Consider the following 15,106-nt stretch of genomic DNA (forward strand, 5'->3'; position numbering starts at 1 on the left):
TTTTTGCTAATTTAGAATTGAGGCTTTCTTGGCCCCTCTAAATTTGTTCTCAGGTGAAGATGTGGGAACAGCAGAGGTTTAGGGAGGATTAAAACTGGTCTAAATGTCTCTGAGAAGCTCCAATGGCAGAAAAGAGCTGTTCTTTCCATCCCAACCAGAAACACCCATAAGGCTCAATAAGCTCAGTGCTCTACTGCCAGATTTATGAAAGCCAGCCTTGTCTTCCTGGAGGGCATCAAACTCCCCCTTGCTGCTTGCTGCCACCACAGGGGCTCCGTCCACTGCTGGTTTGTGTCTGATCCTTGCTGGGCTCCCTCTGCCATTTCAGCCGATACCGCCCTGGAAAGGGCTCCACGCTCTGGTGTTCCCAACTTTGGGCTAAATTCTTATCAGCACTGAAAGAAGTGGCAAAACAAAGAGCCATTTTCAGTCCTGCCTGGAAAATCTTCTCCAGTGCCGCTGCCAGAGATCATCTCTCTGTCAGCTTGGCACTGTGCCTGCTGCATCCTCATCCCTGCCCCTTCCATCAGCAAGAACTCCTGCACATCAGCACTCGGGCTGTCCTACGTCATGAAGAGAGCTGTGTCAGAAGAGCAGAGATCGCACTTCCTTGGCATTCCTAACAGACACAGGAAACATGAGTCACAACAACTGCTTCTTGGACATGATAGAAAATATTACAGTCACGCAAAATTCAGTGGAAAAGACACTGCTGAGATCGAAGCTTCTGATGAAATGCATTGACATCTGTGAGTTTTAATTTGGGGTCCAGAAATTTCTTGAGTTTAAAAAGAACCAAACTTTGTGTCAGAAAAGCTTTTTGTGCAAGGGATAAAATTGCCTGAGGCATTGGAACACAGAATTTCTGATTCCATCTCAGGTTATATACGTGACCCTGACAAGTAATTCTGTTGTCATGTACAACAATAGCAGAGGTTTTAATATTCCAAAGAAATAAACAGTTCAAACCATAGAGCTCAGTAAAATCTTTTGAGATTCTGAAAGAGGAACTTACTTGCTTTCTCTCTTGATGAACTGGTGTCCTCAGGGGTGAAACACCCCCAATACGAGGAAATGCTCAGTGTGCCTGAAATCATGGATTCCTAGAGTGGGTTTTGGATGGAAGGGACCTTGAAGACCAGCCCAGGACAGGGTTGGTTTTCTGAGCTGCAACTGCAGCACTGTAGAACCTGGTGAGATTGCCATGGCTCCCCTTGTCGAGCTTGTCCAGGCCCCTCTGGATGGCATCTGATCCCTCAGGTGTGTCAACCACAGCAGCCAGCCTGGTGTCATCTGCGTATTTTTTCCTGGGTTTGGGGATTTTTTGCCCCCGGAGCCCTTTCCAGAGGTGCAGGAAAAGCTCCTGCAGCCACGACCATGGAAGAGCTTTGGGAAAAGTGTGTATCCCGTTGCTCTCCGTTAGTCAGAATTGTTGTGAAGTAACATAACATATGGAGCTGTTGTATAGGAAGAGTTTTCAGGCATTATTCCTCCTCAAATTATTTTTGTTCCAAACCCGAAGGAAAAGAAAGGGGAGGTTCACTGCTAATGCAGTGTTATGTTTGCTAGTAGTGTAATATTAGTTAGTATCAGTATTGGTTAAAAATACTGCAGCAGGTATTTCTGAGGAAGGCTAGGGAGTAGATCAATTTCATTTTCAGTTTTTGTGAAGAAGTGTATCCATTGTGCAAACAACTCTCGCTCTGCACACACACCTTCCCAGTGAAGTGTTCATAGCCAGCAGAGGTGTCAGCAGTCCGTGCAACAGCTCTGCCTGGCAGAAGCCAGAAATACAGCACTGGGCTGTTGGGCATTCTTAGAAAGGAGCAGGGAACGCAACACAAAACACGATTAGGCCGCTCCATGAATCTGTGGTGCTGTTTTGGATATCATTTGCCATTCTTTCCCAACGCACAGGCAAGGTTCCAGTAGAATTACAAAGGCAACACCAGAGCACTGCAAACATTTGGGAGGAGGAAACCATGGTGGAAAAAAAGCTCAGCCCTCCCTGAACATGCCTGACTGGAACTTTGGACTGTTGAGTTAAGCCGCCTAGGTAAGATAAAGGGAACACTACTGTTCAATCATTTCAGGTCTAGGGAGAAGGAAATAAGGCTGAGGGAAAAGAATGCATCTGAAGAAAGCCAGAGGCAGCAGAAAATCATCCTGGCTGGCTTTGGGGTGGGGGCAGCCACAGCACACAGAGGCCAGGTTTGCACAGACGAAGGAGGTAGGAGGAGAGTTTTGGGGATGTGGTGTAACCTCTGGTGAGAGGCAGAGAACAGCTGTCCTCCCTTACACCAACCGGCCCAGCTGTGGAACCCCCAAGCGCAGGAAGGCCACATCCACAGGACATTCCCGTGAGGGGCAGCTGAGGGGGTGTGAGAATCCATCAAACACCCCCCGAAGCGCTGCCCAGAGGCCTCGCACCACAGGACTGCAGGGGATGCAAAGTGATGCCGCAGATCCAGAGCCTGGTGCAAGAGACTCTGTCAAACTGCCCCTCCCCTTTCCTGGGGAGGTACCTGGGCATTCCCAGCTGGCCTGAAATCTATTAATCCATTGCATTCTGTGTTTGTTAGGGGACTCTGACCACCAGCTGGAGAGGATCCTCCGGACGCTGGTGGGATCTACAGAGTGCTGATATCTTCTACGTAATCTGTCAGTCACTACCTTTCTGTCTTGCCACCTCTTTTCTATTTCTTTCTCTTCCTTTCTTTCATATATTTAGTATTAAATAAAATCCATACTATTGAATTTGGCAAATGGTCTCATTTGCACCTTAATTTGGGCAGACACATTTCTAATACTTTTTATCCCCATCCTCGGCCAAGGGCGTCCAGAGCCCCAGGGCTGCAGGAAAAGCTCCTGCAGCCATGGCCATGGAAGAGCTTCTGGAATAGTTTATAGCCCATTGCTCTCTGGTTTTGTAAGTCAGAATTGTTACGTCTCACCATGGAGCTGTAGAGGAACAAATTTTCATGGATTATTCCTCTTCAAATTAATTTTGTTCTAAAGAATAATGAAAAGAAAGAGGAGGTACACTGCTGGTGCCAAGTTCTGTCTGCAACTACTGTAATATTAGTTAGTAAATTGGGGGAAGCAACAAGAGCAGTGCAGCAAGCACTTCATTAAATAAAAGGTAGAACGCCACCTAAAAGATCCCACATTGATATAGTTACACAGCTTGGGTTTGCCCAGGAAGTTTATGGTGTTTTCTTTCCTGGGAACGCCAGCACCTCTCTACTGAAGGTCAGAACGAGTCTGGGAGCAGGGGAGCTGCTGGCAGATTTAAATTGAGATGTGATGACAATTCTTCACTTAGCCTCTGTCACCTTTGTGATAGAGACAAGAGGCTTTTCCTTCCTTTTAATTATAGGCCTGTAGTGGGCCCAATTTTGTCCTTTTATAGGAACCCCCCAAGAGATGAGATGGAGCTGGGTGAGAATCAATGAAATTTTTAATTGCCACCGTAATTGACAGTATTGACAATTTACTAATATTTGTGACTTGTCTGTATTCTCATCACAAGTGACTTGTTGGGAGACCAAGTATTAGGCAAAGTATTTAATTTTATTTTGATTATGGAAAAAAGAGGTATAGGAAAAGCTCCTATGGCTATATATTTTTCTCAACAAAAACAAATACATATTTGAAATCATGGCAACCTTCCCAGCTCTGCCTTGGGAGGTTTCAGAATTACTATTGTGGAGATACAGCTAGAAAGCAGAAGTGAGAGCACTGCTAAACTCATGTCAGAAGTAGCCGCGCTAACGCTGCTAGGCCGCAAACCGTGGCAGGCAGTAAGGCTTATACTGAAATAGTCAGCATAAAAGGCATGCTTGGTATGTACCTGTGATAGTTAGTGCTAGCTTCTAGTTTTGCAATGTTATTAAGAAACATAGATATGGTTGTTATAGTGATTGCTGCTTATATAACTGCTAAAAAGGTATAAATACTCAGTTCTGTATCAATAAAATCGGCTTATTGCATCCAAGCAATCTGCCCCGTCTCTTTCATCGCCGACCGTCTTGCGACATACTTTGATCTAGCTAAACTTTTCAGATTTACGAAAAAAGAAGCTAAAGAATCTCAACAGAAGACAAAAAAATGTTCCATGAGGAATGGTTGACTTCACCTTCCTCAACTCATTTTTCTTCACAGTCCTCAGCAGCAATGGCATGTTGGCTGTGGGTGTGAGAGGCGGCAGCTCCCTGGCACACACGGTGCTGCTGGCAGAGCTGGCTGCTGTCTACTCAAGGCTCAGGTAGGCACCTGAGCTGCCTTGCTGCACTGCCAGAGCCATCTCAAGGCTGATCTGCAGGCCAGAGGTGCTGGTCAGCTGGAAGCTGCAGGACTTGCCGCAGGGCAGCGCCGTGAGCTGGCAGTGCAGCGAGTGGGGCAAAAGCAGCCAGGCTGATGGCACCAACGTTTGGACCCAGCAGGAGACTTTCTCCACATCCAAGTAGGAGCCTGTGCAGAGGGTGTCCAGCAGGTACCAGCACTGATGCCTCTGCAGCTGGCCACCAGAGGCGTGGAGAAAGCACCTCTGCCCCAGCAGCTGCTCGCCAGAGCACAGGCACTCCAGAGCCACACGGACGTGCCCGGCTGGCGGCTGCTTTGTGCTGTCCGCATTGAAGGAGTGGCCGGGGGGTGGCCGCAGGATGACCAGCGGGCGGTAGACGGTGCTGTTCTCCTGGACGCTCCAGGCTTCAGAGCTGGTGTCCATCCCGGTGGCTGGGTGCAACTCTGGCATGAAGTTCCTCCTGGAGAGCACTCGGCAGACACCGAGGAGGTCCTCCAGCAGCTCCTTCAGCACCTCCAAGCTGGGCGGGTCCTGCTGTAGAATCACAGAATCACACAACAGTTGGGCTTAGGAGTGACCTTCGAAGGCCATCCAGTCTGACCCCGCAGCCATGAGCAGGGACATTCTCAGCTAGACCAGGTTGCTGACAGCCCGCTCCAGCCTTATCCTGGATGTGCCCATTGGTGGTGGGGTGGGCACAGCCAAAGTGCTGCCACCACTGTCTGCACCCTTGACCTTCTTGTCCTGCTCACTGACCTTCTCCTGGCTGCCGACCTTCTCCAGGCTGTTGGATCTCTCCTGCTCACTGCAGCTGGCAGAGCCACGCTTTCTTCTTCTCACCAGCCAGCAGCCCACAGCAAGCAGAACCAGAACCAGGGCTGCTGCAATGATCCAAAACAGCCACTGCTGCTGCAGTGTTGAAGGGAGCAGGGTTTCCATGGTGCCACTGCTCCCCTCAATCTCCTGCAGGAGCTGAGTCATCTCTTGATGCAGGTATTCCTCGCGCTCCCGCATCTGCCTGACTGCATCTTCATCGACCTGAACCTGCACCTTCAGCCCAGTGTGGGTGGCTAACAGGGCCAGGATGAAGGCAAGCGTGGGAGACATGGCCTGCTGGGAGAAAGGGGGCTCAGCAGGTGTGGCTGGGAGGGAGCAGGGGGCTGGGGGCACCTGGAATGTCCCCAGAGCCTCTCTGGTCCCCTGCCACGCTGAGAGCCCCAAGCCCCTCTTGCCCCAGCTCTGGGGACAGAGCTCTGCCCTGAGGGTTCCAGCTCTCACTCTGGGTTTAAACCCCCCTGGGCATCTCTGCCAGCCCCCATCCAGCCCAGCTTTGCCACCCCCCATCCAGCCCAGCATTCCCTCTGCATCTGCCCTCACTGGCTTCCCAAATCCAACTGCTCGCTGATGGCCCTGGACACAGGTGCCAATGTGACCTGTCAGCCAGCAGGACCATGTCACTTGGCTGCCAGGCTGGCCATGCCCCTGCTCACAGCTCCTACTGTTTCTTCATAACAATTCTGACTAATGGACAGCAACGGGATAGACAGTTTTCCCAAAGCTCTTCCATGGTCGTGGCTGCAGAAGCTTTTCCTGCACCTCTGGAAAGGGCTCTGGGGGCCCCTGGCCAAGGATGGGGATCAGGAGTCAGGGAGAAGAAGCAAAGGGCTCAAGGACAAGGGAGGGCAGGCAGAGCTTGCTCCCACAGCATGGCAGAGCAAGAGCCTCATGTCCTTCTCCTGAACCTGCGGTGCCGGCAGGTCCTCTTCCTGTGGGGCTCCAGGGCACAGCTCCCGGGGGCTGCAGGCCCTCTTCTTTTTGGAGTGCTCGGGAAAAGCTCCTGCAGCCATGACCATGAAAGAGCTTCTGGAAAAGTGTATAGCCTGTTGTTCTCTGTTATCAGAATTATGTCAAAACATGGATCTGAAACAGGAAAAAATTTTCAGGGATTATTTCGCTTCAAATGACTTTGTTCCATACCAGAAAGAAAACAAAGAGGAGGCTCACTGCTGGTGCCATGTTACGTGTGCAATTAGTCTAATATTAGTTATTAAGTTAAAATTCTTTATTAGTCACAAATGTTGCAGAAATTGTTTCTTAGAGTCTGGAAAGTGGATAAATTTCATTTTTTGAACATGAGAAGGAATGTATACATTGTAAAAACAGTTCTAGGTCTGCACACAGAACTTTCCAGTGAGGTTTTCATAGCCAGCAGAGGTGTCAGCAGTCTGTGCAACAGCTCTACCTGGCAGCAGTCAGAAATACAGCACGGGGCTGTTGGGCATTCTTAGAAATTGGGCAGCCCAACATTATGGGAATGTTATAGTGGAACTATAAAGGTAACACAACAGGTGTGCAAGAATGTGATACCTTTCCTGTATTTCTCATGTTTTTTCTTGGCATTTCCCTATTTTTCTGTTTATTTTTCTTTCCTCTTTCATGAAAAAGAAAAAAAAGTTGTATTATTGCTTTGGATTCCCCACATGTAACCTCGTTTGTGTTTTAATCTCACTTTCAAGTATATTTAGAACCTAATTTCTTTCTGCAATTGTAGGTCAAGGCAAAACTTGCCTCTCCCTACCTTAAGCCTATTGGAGCATCCTGCTTAGCTACTTCTCAAGTTAAAGTCATTAGTCAATAAATTCTAGAAAATTCAGCATAAAGATCATTCTTGCCTAAGAGTCACATGTCTGTTAACGTAAAGTTTATGACACAGGTTCATGTTTATGTCTACGGGGCTATGTTGTAATGGTTCCGCATCCTGTCCCAAGTTAATTCCTTAATGGGGGTTTGAATTTTGGGTTGCCTTACATCTGTGCATGTGCTTGTGCACCTGCAGGAGGGGACATGGTAGGAGGTGTCAGAATAACAGCAAGATGTTACAAAGAAAAGAGGCTTTATTAGGAATGTGTTCGACAAAAACCCAAACCAACAAACCATAATAACTAATGTTCTTGCAGTCTCAAGACAAAATTACCTCTTTTAGAGTAAAATACTGGGACCTAAAAGCTGTGAAATATCAGTATTTCTTAGTTACAATACTAGGTTAAAAACTAAAGAAACAGCACTGAAATTTCAGAAATATACTTTACCTAAATTAGAAACATGACAATTTTTATTTTCCCCTGAAGCATGACGCTAAATGGATATTTAAAAGAAATACATTAGAAACCCAGGACTTAAACATCTTTTGATGATACGGTGATGATTAACCAAGAAATTCTTCTTTTGATCTCCTTTTGATCCATGTGAAATGCTTAGTCATGAACTTACGGAATTTGCCAGTTCATTTTATAACAATTTCACACTTTTACCTTTTACTTACGTTTCTAACTTTGTGGTTTAGGTGTGAAAATTATCGTGTTTTAACTGAACTGTACAGTAACTTGCTTTGAGTCTAACGGAACTTTCCTTGCATGAGACTTGTTTTGTGTACAATTTTGTTTGAACAAACGAAACACTGGGGCAGATGTTGAGCCGTTCATGTGTCCCACAGTAAATAAAAAAGCCATCTGTTTCATGAAGCCAGGTTGTATGAGAAGGCAGATGAGGCGAATTATGAGGTGGTTAAAACTTAAATATTCTTGAAGCCATGAGGCTGAAGTCTGTCTCCTCTTGCATGGGAAGAAATTAAAGAGAAAGCAAACCAACTACTGCTAAGAAAGTTTGCCTTATTTCTGGCTGCACAAAGCAGCTCAGCTGCCTGGTGCATGTAGCCCCATGCATCAGCTGCTGAAGCATGAATTTGTTTCACTCCTCAAATGAAGCTGAAATCACTTTGGGAAAGTGGTGAACCTGCAGACATTTATGGTGTCAAACATGTTTTATATTCATGTCTGTTGGTGGAACTTGTGCTGCCTGGTTAGGCAGCATGTCCTTGGGTAAGGTTGATTCTGTTTCTAGTTTGACAAAGTTATTTCTAGGGGAATTTCTTTTTTCTTCCTCCTCTTACATGTTGTGGAATTTTTGCTTTTTTGGGAGATGCTGCCATTTTTACTTCACTTTTGCTGTTCTTTGGCCACTTATGAAAAGGAAAGGCTAGCAGTCAGCCTAGGCATAAACTGTGGCAAAGCCTCGTTCAGCTGCAGTAATACCAAAATTTCACGTGAGTTCCTAGTACTACAGCATGGATAAACACAAATGCCTCCTGGTGACTGATCAGGGCTCCAGCTGTGTGCACAGCTTCCTACATGGTCTTCATAATTCAAAAAATCTCTTCAGTTCAGGCTTCTGGAGAGTCTGTTCTTTTCCCTCTTGAAGACAAAATTTCTAGATGCTTGAACAAAAGCGTATTTCCCCAAATTTTTCTGGAGTTGAGCAGTGTATGAGATTCTGACATGCTGTTTTTTTTAAGGTCTGGTAGCAGGGCAATTTATTATCCACTTGCATCGTCTACCCACAAAGCTCCCACCTAATGTAGGTAAGCAGTTCCGTGATTTATCTTCTTTTCAGGCTAAATTATGCATAGTAATTGATGTCCAGGAATCTACAGCTGAGCTAGAATTAGATTGAGGAGAACACATGCTGTCTTCAGGACAGCACTTCAGCACTTTCCCAGAGTGTGGGCCTTTGGTTACTTAGCTTTTGGGATGCTCTTGGCTGATAAAACAAGAGAGATAAACTTTCAGAATATTAACCCTGCCATAAGGAATGTCACAACAGCGTCATAAATAAGGAAGGTAGCAGACTGTTGAGATTGGGTTCAAACCATCAAGGGTGTTTTAAAAATCACATTCCCCTGATATGTCTGTGTATGGCCTACAGCCTAAATAAGTTTTATTCTCCCCACTTGCTAAGCTGAATCCAGTGGTGACACTATTTAGCATTGTCTGGCTGTGGGCTCTGACTCCCTCCATCCCTGCCAACCTTCCTTCCTTTTTATTTCTTTGAAACTACTAAGCTTCAGTCACAAACAGGAATAAGACTGTGTCTCGGTTTTGAAAGACAGGTGTCTGCTAAGGAAGGCAGAAGCCCCCCCTTGAAGTGGCAGATATAACCCCTTTTCCCTCTAAGCTTTATATTTTGAAATCAAGGGCCTTTAGGTGAAGATGTGGGAAATAGGAATAACAGTTCTTTACTATATATATATATGTATATAACCAGTCCAACAAAACAACAACAACTCTGGCAGTGACAGCAATCACAAACCCAGTCCCAGCCTTCTCGGCTGTCGGGCCCTTTCCCCTCGGGTGCAGTTCCGCTCGCAGCCGGCAGGGGCGCTGGCGGCTCCCGGTGAGCAGGGCAGGTGCGATGGTTCCCCCGCGGCTGCAGGGGGCGCTCCGGAGCGAGCTCGGGAAACACGCGGCTCTGGTGCCCTGGGATCCCGGGAAGGGATGGAACAAAGGCTTCACAAACCGCTGGGCAGCCGATCCCGGACTCTCAGGAACAGCAGGCTGGAACGGCAGGCTGGGACGGCAGGCTAGAACGGCAGGCTGGAGCGGCAGGGACGAACGCAAATCCCGGGTGGCAGGCGAGATGTATCCAGATGGGAGAACCCCATGGAGGCCCAGGCAGGCAGGGCAAGCAGGGCTACAGCGTAGCGAAAGCTCGAAGCAGCAGCGGGGCAGGGCAGCCACAGCTCGACCTCCAGCAGGGCAGGGAAAGCGGCTTTTGGGGTCCCGGCGTTGTTTCCAGCAGGAAGAAAAACGGCCAAAAAGAAAGAAGCAGCAGCTCCTTTCTCTGCAGCTTCTCTCTCTGGACGCTCAGAGCGAACTGACCCCACATCCAGGTGTAGACAAAGGAGTAGCCAGGCCCGCCCCACCCCCCTTTTTGTCTTTCTTAAGTACAGCTATTTGTCCCCTAGCAACATGCATATGGGAGAAAATTCCTTTAACAGGGAAACCTAAGACTAAACTGAAACCCCAACATTATCCACCCTGAATTTTTTCCCATACTAACATGTTACATGAAACTTAACTTTTTTTAACCATATAAATCTATGCATCACCCAGATTATATACAAATATACATGCTGATACTGATACAAGTACAGAGCCATGGGTCGTTCACCCTAAAACAAGGTCCCCTTGAGGTAAGCATTGGGTCTCTCCATCCTTTTGCATCACCCACCAGGTGCAACCTGGTCCCTGAGCAAAAACGACCCCACGGATGGGTTTGTCTTTGCTCAAGGCAGACTTTACCCAAACAGTTTTTCCAAGCATACCTCTCATGTGCACCACTGGAACCTTATCTCCATCTGTTTTTTGTAGGGGTTCGGATTGGGCAGGGCCTGCTCGGCTGGTGGAGCCTCGGGTGTTAACTAACCAGGTGGCTCTTGCTAAATGCATCTCCCAGTTTTTGAAAGTCCCCCCACCCAGTGCCTTCAAGGTGGTTTTAAGCAGTCCATTACACCGCTCAACCTTCCCAGCTGCTGGTGCATGGTAAGGGATGTGGTACACCCACTCTATGCCATGTTCTCTAGCCCAGGTGTTTATAAGGCTGTTCTTGAAATGAGTCCCATTGTCAGACTCGATTCTCTCAGGGGTGCCATGCCTCCAAAGGACTTGCTTTTCCAGGCCCAGGATGGTGTTCCGGGCAGTAGCGTGAGGCACAGGGTAGGTCTCCAGCCATCCAGTGGTGGCTTCTACCATTGTGAGCACATAGCGCTTGCCTTGGCGGGTTTGAGGCAGTGTGATGTAATCAATCTGCCAGGCCTCCCCATACTTGTATTTGGACCATCGCCCACCATACCACAGAGGCTTCACCCGCTTGGCCTGCTTGATCGCAGCGCATGTCTCACAATCATGGATAACCTGGGAGATACTGTCCATGGTTAGATCCACCCCTCGGTCTCGTGCCCACTTATAGGTGGCATCTCTGCCCTGATGACCTGAGGCATCATGGGCCCATCGAGCTAGGAACAGTTCTCCTTTATGTTGCCAATCCAAGTCTATCTGGGACACCTCTATTTTCGCAGCCTGATCTACCTGTTTGTTGTTACGATGTTCTTCATTAGCCCGGCTCTTGGGGATGTGAGCATCTACATGACGGACCTTCACGGATAGCTTCTCTACCCGAGTGGCAATGTCTTTCCACTCTTCAGCAGCCCAGATTGGTTTTCCTCTGCGCTGCCAGTTTGCCTTCTTCCACCTTTCCAGCCAACCCCACAGAGCATTGGCTACCATCCATGAATCGGTGTAGAGGTAGAGCTTTGGCCACTTCTCTCTTTCAGCTATGTCCAGAGCTAATTGGACAGCTTTGAGCTCAGCAAATTGGCTCGATCCACCTTCTCCTTCAGTGGCCTGTGCAACTTGTCGTGTGGGGCTCCATACAGCGGCTTTCCATTTCCAGCTAGCGCCTACAATTCGGCAGGAACCATTAGTGAAGAGGGCGTATTGTCTTTCACTCTCTGGTAGCTCGTTATATGGTGGGGCTCCTTCAGCATGTGTCACCTGCTCCTCTTCTTCTTCAGAAGATAACCCAAAAGTCTCACCTTCCGGCCAGTTCGTAATTATTTCCAAGATCCCAGGGCGACTTGGGTTTCCAATTCGGGCGCGCTGCGTGATGAGGGCGATCCATTTGCTCCAAGTAGCGTCGGTGGCGTGATGCGTGGAGGGAACCTTTCCTTTGAACATCCACCCCAGCACCAGTAGTCGGGGTGCCAGGAGGAGTTGTGCCTCTGTGCCGATTACTTCTGAGGCAGCCTGGACTCCTTCATAGGCTGCCAGGATTTCCTTCTCTGTGGGAGTGTAGTTGGCTTCAGATCCTCTGTAGCTTCGGCTCCAGAATCCCAGTGGTCGGCCACGAGTCTCACCAGGCACCTTCTGCCAGAGGCTCCAGGACAGACCATTGTTCCCGGCTGCAGAGTAGAGCACGTTCTTCACCTCTGGTCCTGTCCTGACTGGGCCAAGGGCTACGGCGTGAGCAATTTCCTGTTTGATCTGGGCGAAGGCTTGCTGCTGTTCAGGGCCCCAGTGGAAATCCTTCTTCTTGCGGGTAACCAGGTAGAGAGGACTCACGATCTGGCTGTACTCGGGAATGTGCATCCTCCAGAAACCTATGGCACCTAGGAAAGCTTGTGTTTCCTTCTTGTTGGTCGGCGGAGACATTGCAGTGATCTTATTGATGACCTCGGTGGGAATCTGACGTCGTCCATCTTGCCACTTTACTCCCAGGAACTGGATCTCTCGGGCAGGTCCCTTGACCTTGCTCTTCTTGATGGCAAAACCAGCTTGCAGGAGAATTTGAATTATTCTCTCTCCTTTCTCAAACATTTCGGTTGCGGTGTTCCCCCACACAATGATGTCATCAATGTACTGCAGATGTTCTGGAGCCTCACCCTTTTCTAGTGCAGTCTGGATCAGTCCATGACAGATGGTGGGACTGTGCTTCCACCCCTGGGGCAGTCGGTTCCAGGTGTACTGCACGCCCCTCCAGGTGAAGGCAAACTGAGGCCTGCACTCTGCTGCCAGAGGAATGGAGAAGAATGCATTGGCAATGTCAATAGTGGCGTACCACTTTGCTGCTTTGGACTCCAGCTCGTACTGGAGCTCCAACATGTCTGGCACGGCAGCGCTCAATGGTGGAGTCACTTCATTCAGGGCACGATAGTCCACAGTCAATCTCCATTCCCCGTCAGACTTGCGCACAGGCCAGATGGGGCTGTTGAAGGGTGAGTGGGTCTTGTTGACCACCCCTTGGCTCTCCAGCTCGCGGATCATCTTGTGGATGGGGATCACAGCATCTCGATTTGTCCGATACTGCCGGCGGTGCACTGTCGAGGTGGCAATTGGCACTCGTTGCTCTTCCACTTTCAGGAGCCCAACTGCAGAAGGATTCTCAGATAGTCCAGGCAGGGTGTTCAATTGCCTAATGCCCTCTGCCTCCACAGCAGCAATCCCAAATGCCCACCTGAGTCCTTTTGGGTCTTTGTAATAGCCATTCCGGAGGAAGTCTATGCCCAGAATACACGGGGCCTCTGGGCCGGTCACAATCGGATGCTTTTGCCACTCCTTCCCAGTCAGGCTCATCTCAGCTTCCAAAAGGGTCAACTGCTGTGATCCCCCGGTCACCCCAGCGATGGATACAGGTTCTGCCCCCACATGTCCCGATGGCATTAAAGTACATAGTGCCCCAGTATCAACCAATGCATCATATTTTTGTGGCTCTGATGTGCCAGGCCATCGGATCCACACCGTCCAGAAAACTCGGTTCTCCCGTGCCTCTTCCTGGCTAGAGGCAGGGCCCCTCTAGCCCTGGTTATCATTCTTTCCCTGGGCGTACATGCTCGAGGTACCTTCAAGGGGATCTGACATATCATCCTCCCTTCTGTAATACCTGGCAGCTCGGTCACAGGAGGCTGAGGCTACCTTCACCTTAGCCAAACCCCTTTGGTTAGTGCCTCCCTCCTTGAGTTCACGCACCCGCACTGCCAGGGCAGAGGTGGGTTTCCCATCCCACCTTCTCATGTCTTCCCCATGCTCACACAGGAAAAACCACAGCTCAGCTCGTGGGGTGTACCCTCTCTCTCTAGCAGGGGGACGACGGGCTCTGACTTGGGGGCCTGTGACTCGCACTGGTGCCACACTGACCCTCCTCATCTCCTCCCTCATCTCCTCCCTCATCTCCTCCCTCATTTCCTTCCTCATCTCCTTCATCTCCTCTTTGAGGTCCTGGACCACAGCAGAGACATGAGCTTTCAGCGGGCCATTGATCATGCTGTCATAATGCCTGAGCTTGTTGGCAACAGAGCCCACTGTTTCTCGGGTATTGTCAGCATCAATCGTTGCAATGAAGGTGGTGTATTGTGATGGCCCTAGCCTTGCCAGGTTCCACATCATCTGTCCTGTGCACCTGACCTTATCGGGGTCATTATCATGCTGTCCATCCTTCCCAAAGAGTACCTCTAATATTGCCACCTCTCTTAGCTGTTGGATCCCTTGCTCGAGTGTCTTCCACTGCATTCTATGATGATACTCCTGCATTCTTTCTTTGTGAATGAACCTTTCTCTCACACTCATTAAGAGCCGCTCCCAAAGAGAGAGAGGCCCTGGCTCCCTCACAAATATCTGGTCCACACCTGGGTCCTGGGTCAACGATCCCAGATACCTTGCCTCACCACTATCCAGTTGCACACTTGTGCCCATAAGGTCCCAAACCCGAAGCAGCCAGGTGGTATAAGGCTCACGCCCCCTTCGCACAATGTCGTTTCGCATAGCACGGAGACTGTCGTGCGACAGGGACTCAGTGATGATTTCTGGCTCTGGCTCTCCTGCTGGTTGTGAGGGCCCTGGTTGCCCATCATCATTAACTGGTCGTACTGATTTGGTCTTACACTTCCTCCTTTGCACAGGGGCAACTGCTGCTGGCTGTGGTTGTCCTTGTGGTTCAGCTGAAGCCTGGATGGTTGTAACATCCGTGGGTTCCACTGCTGCACCATCGGACTCACCCTCTTTGGGGCAGGGAGAGGGTTTTTCACTAGCTGAGGAGGTGTATTCCCTTAGCAATTGGCATATCTCCTGGCGCACCTGGCCCATCTCCTGGCACATCTCCTTGCGCACCTGGCCCATCTCCTGACACATCTCCTGGCATATCTCCTGCATCCCTTTTGCCAGTACTCCCACCCAGTTTGGGTAGTCCATTTCTGAAGTGGACTGTTGGGCGGTATCAGGCTGTGGGGCAGGGTCTCTAGTGTCTGGGGCCGTGTCAGGTTCTGGGGCAGGATCAGGCTCTGGAGTAGGATCTCTAGTCTCTGGGGCTGGTGTCTGGGTAGTTATCCAAGCCAATCTCAACTTATCCTTGAGTACTAAATAGAGTAGGCCTATCAGCAGCAGATGGTTAGTATTCAGAGGGAATTTAAACCCT

At 49.2% G+C, this 15,106-nt stretch overlaps 1 protein-coding gene across 2 annotated transcripts; it reads right to left on the minus strand.

Moving 5' to 3' along the window:
• Window positions 1-4,012: 4,012 nt before the first annotated feature.
• On the minus strand, window positions 4,013-5,552 carry LOC125320227 (inositol 1,4,5-trisphosphate receptor-interacting protein-like 1). Of its 2 annotated transcripts, none has more exons than XM_048292337.1 (2): window positions 5,063-5,552; window positions 4,013-4,837 (listed from the first exon to the last, which is right to left on the minus strand). In XM_048292337.1, exons 1-2 carry the CDS (start codon window positions 5,411-5,413, stop codon window positions 4,253-4,255), a joined length of 936 nt encoding a protein of 311 aa, XP_048148294.1. In that variant the 5' UTR covers window positions 5,414-5,552; the 3' UTR covers window positions 4,013-4,252. The 2 variants fall into 2 exon arrangements, with proteins under 2 accessions (XP_048148294.1, XP_048148293.1); XM_048292336.1 differs by having other exon boundaries at window positions 4,013-4,840.
• Between the last annotated feature and the right edge of the window lie 9,554 nt (window positions 5,553-15,106).

The sequence above is a fragment of the Corvus hawaiiensis genome, chromosome Z, assembly GCF_020740725.1.
Source record: "Corvus hawaiiensis isolate bCorHaw1 chromosome Z, bCorHaw1.pri.cur, whole genome shotgun sequence".
Taxonomy (NCBI): domain Eukaryota; kingdom Metazoa; phylum Chordata; class Aves; order Passeriformes; family Corvidae; genus Corvus; species Corvus hawaiiensis.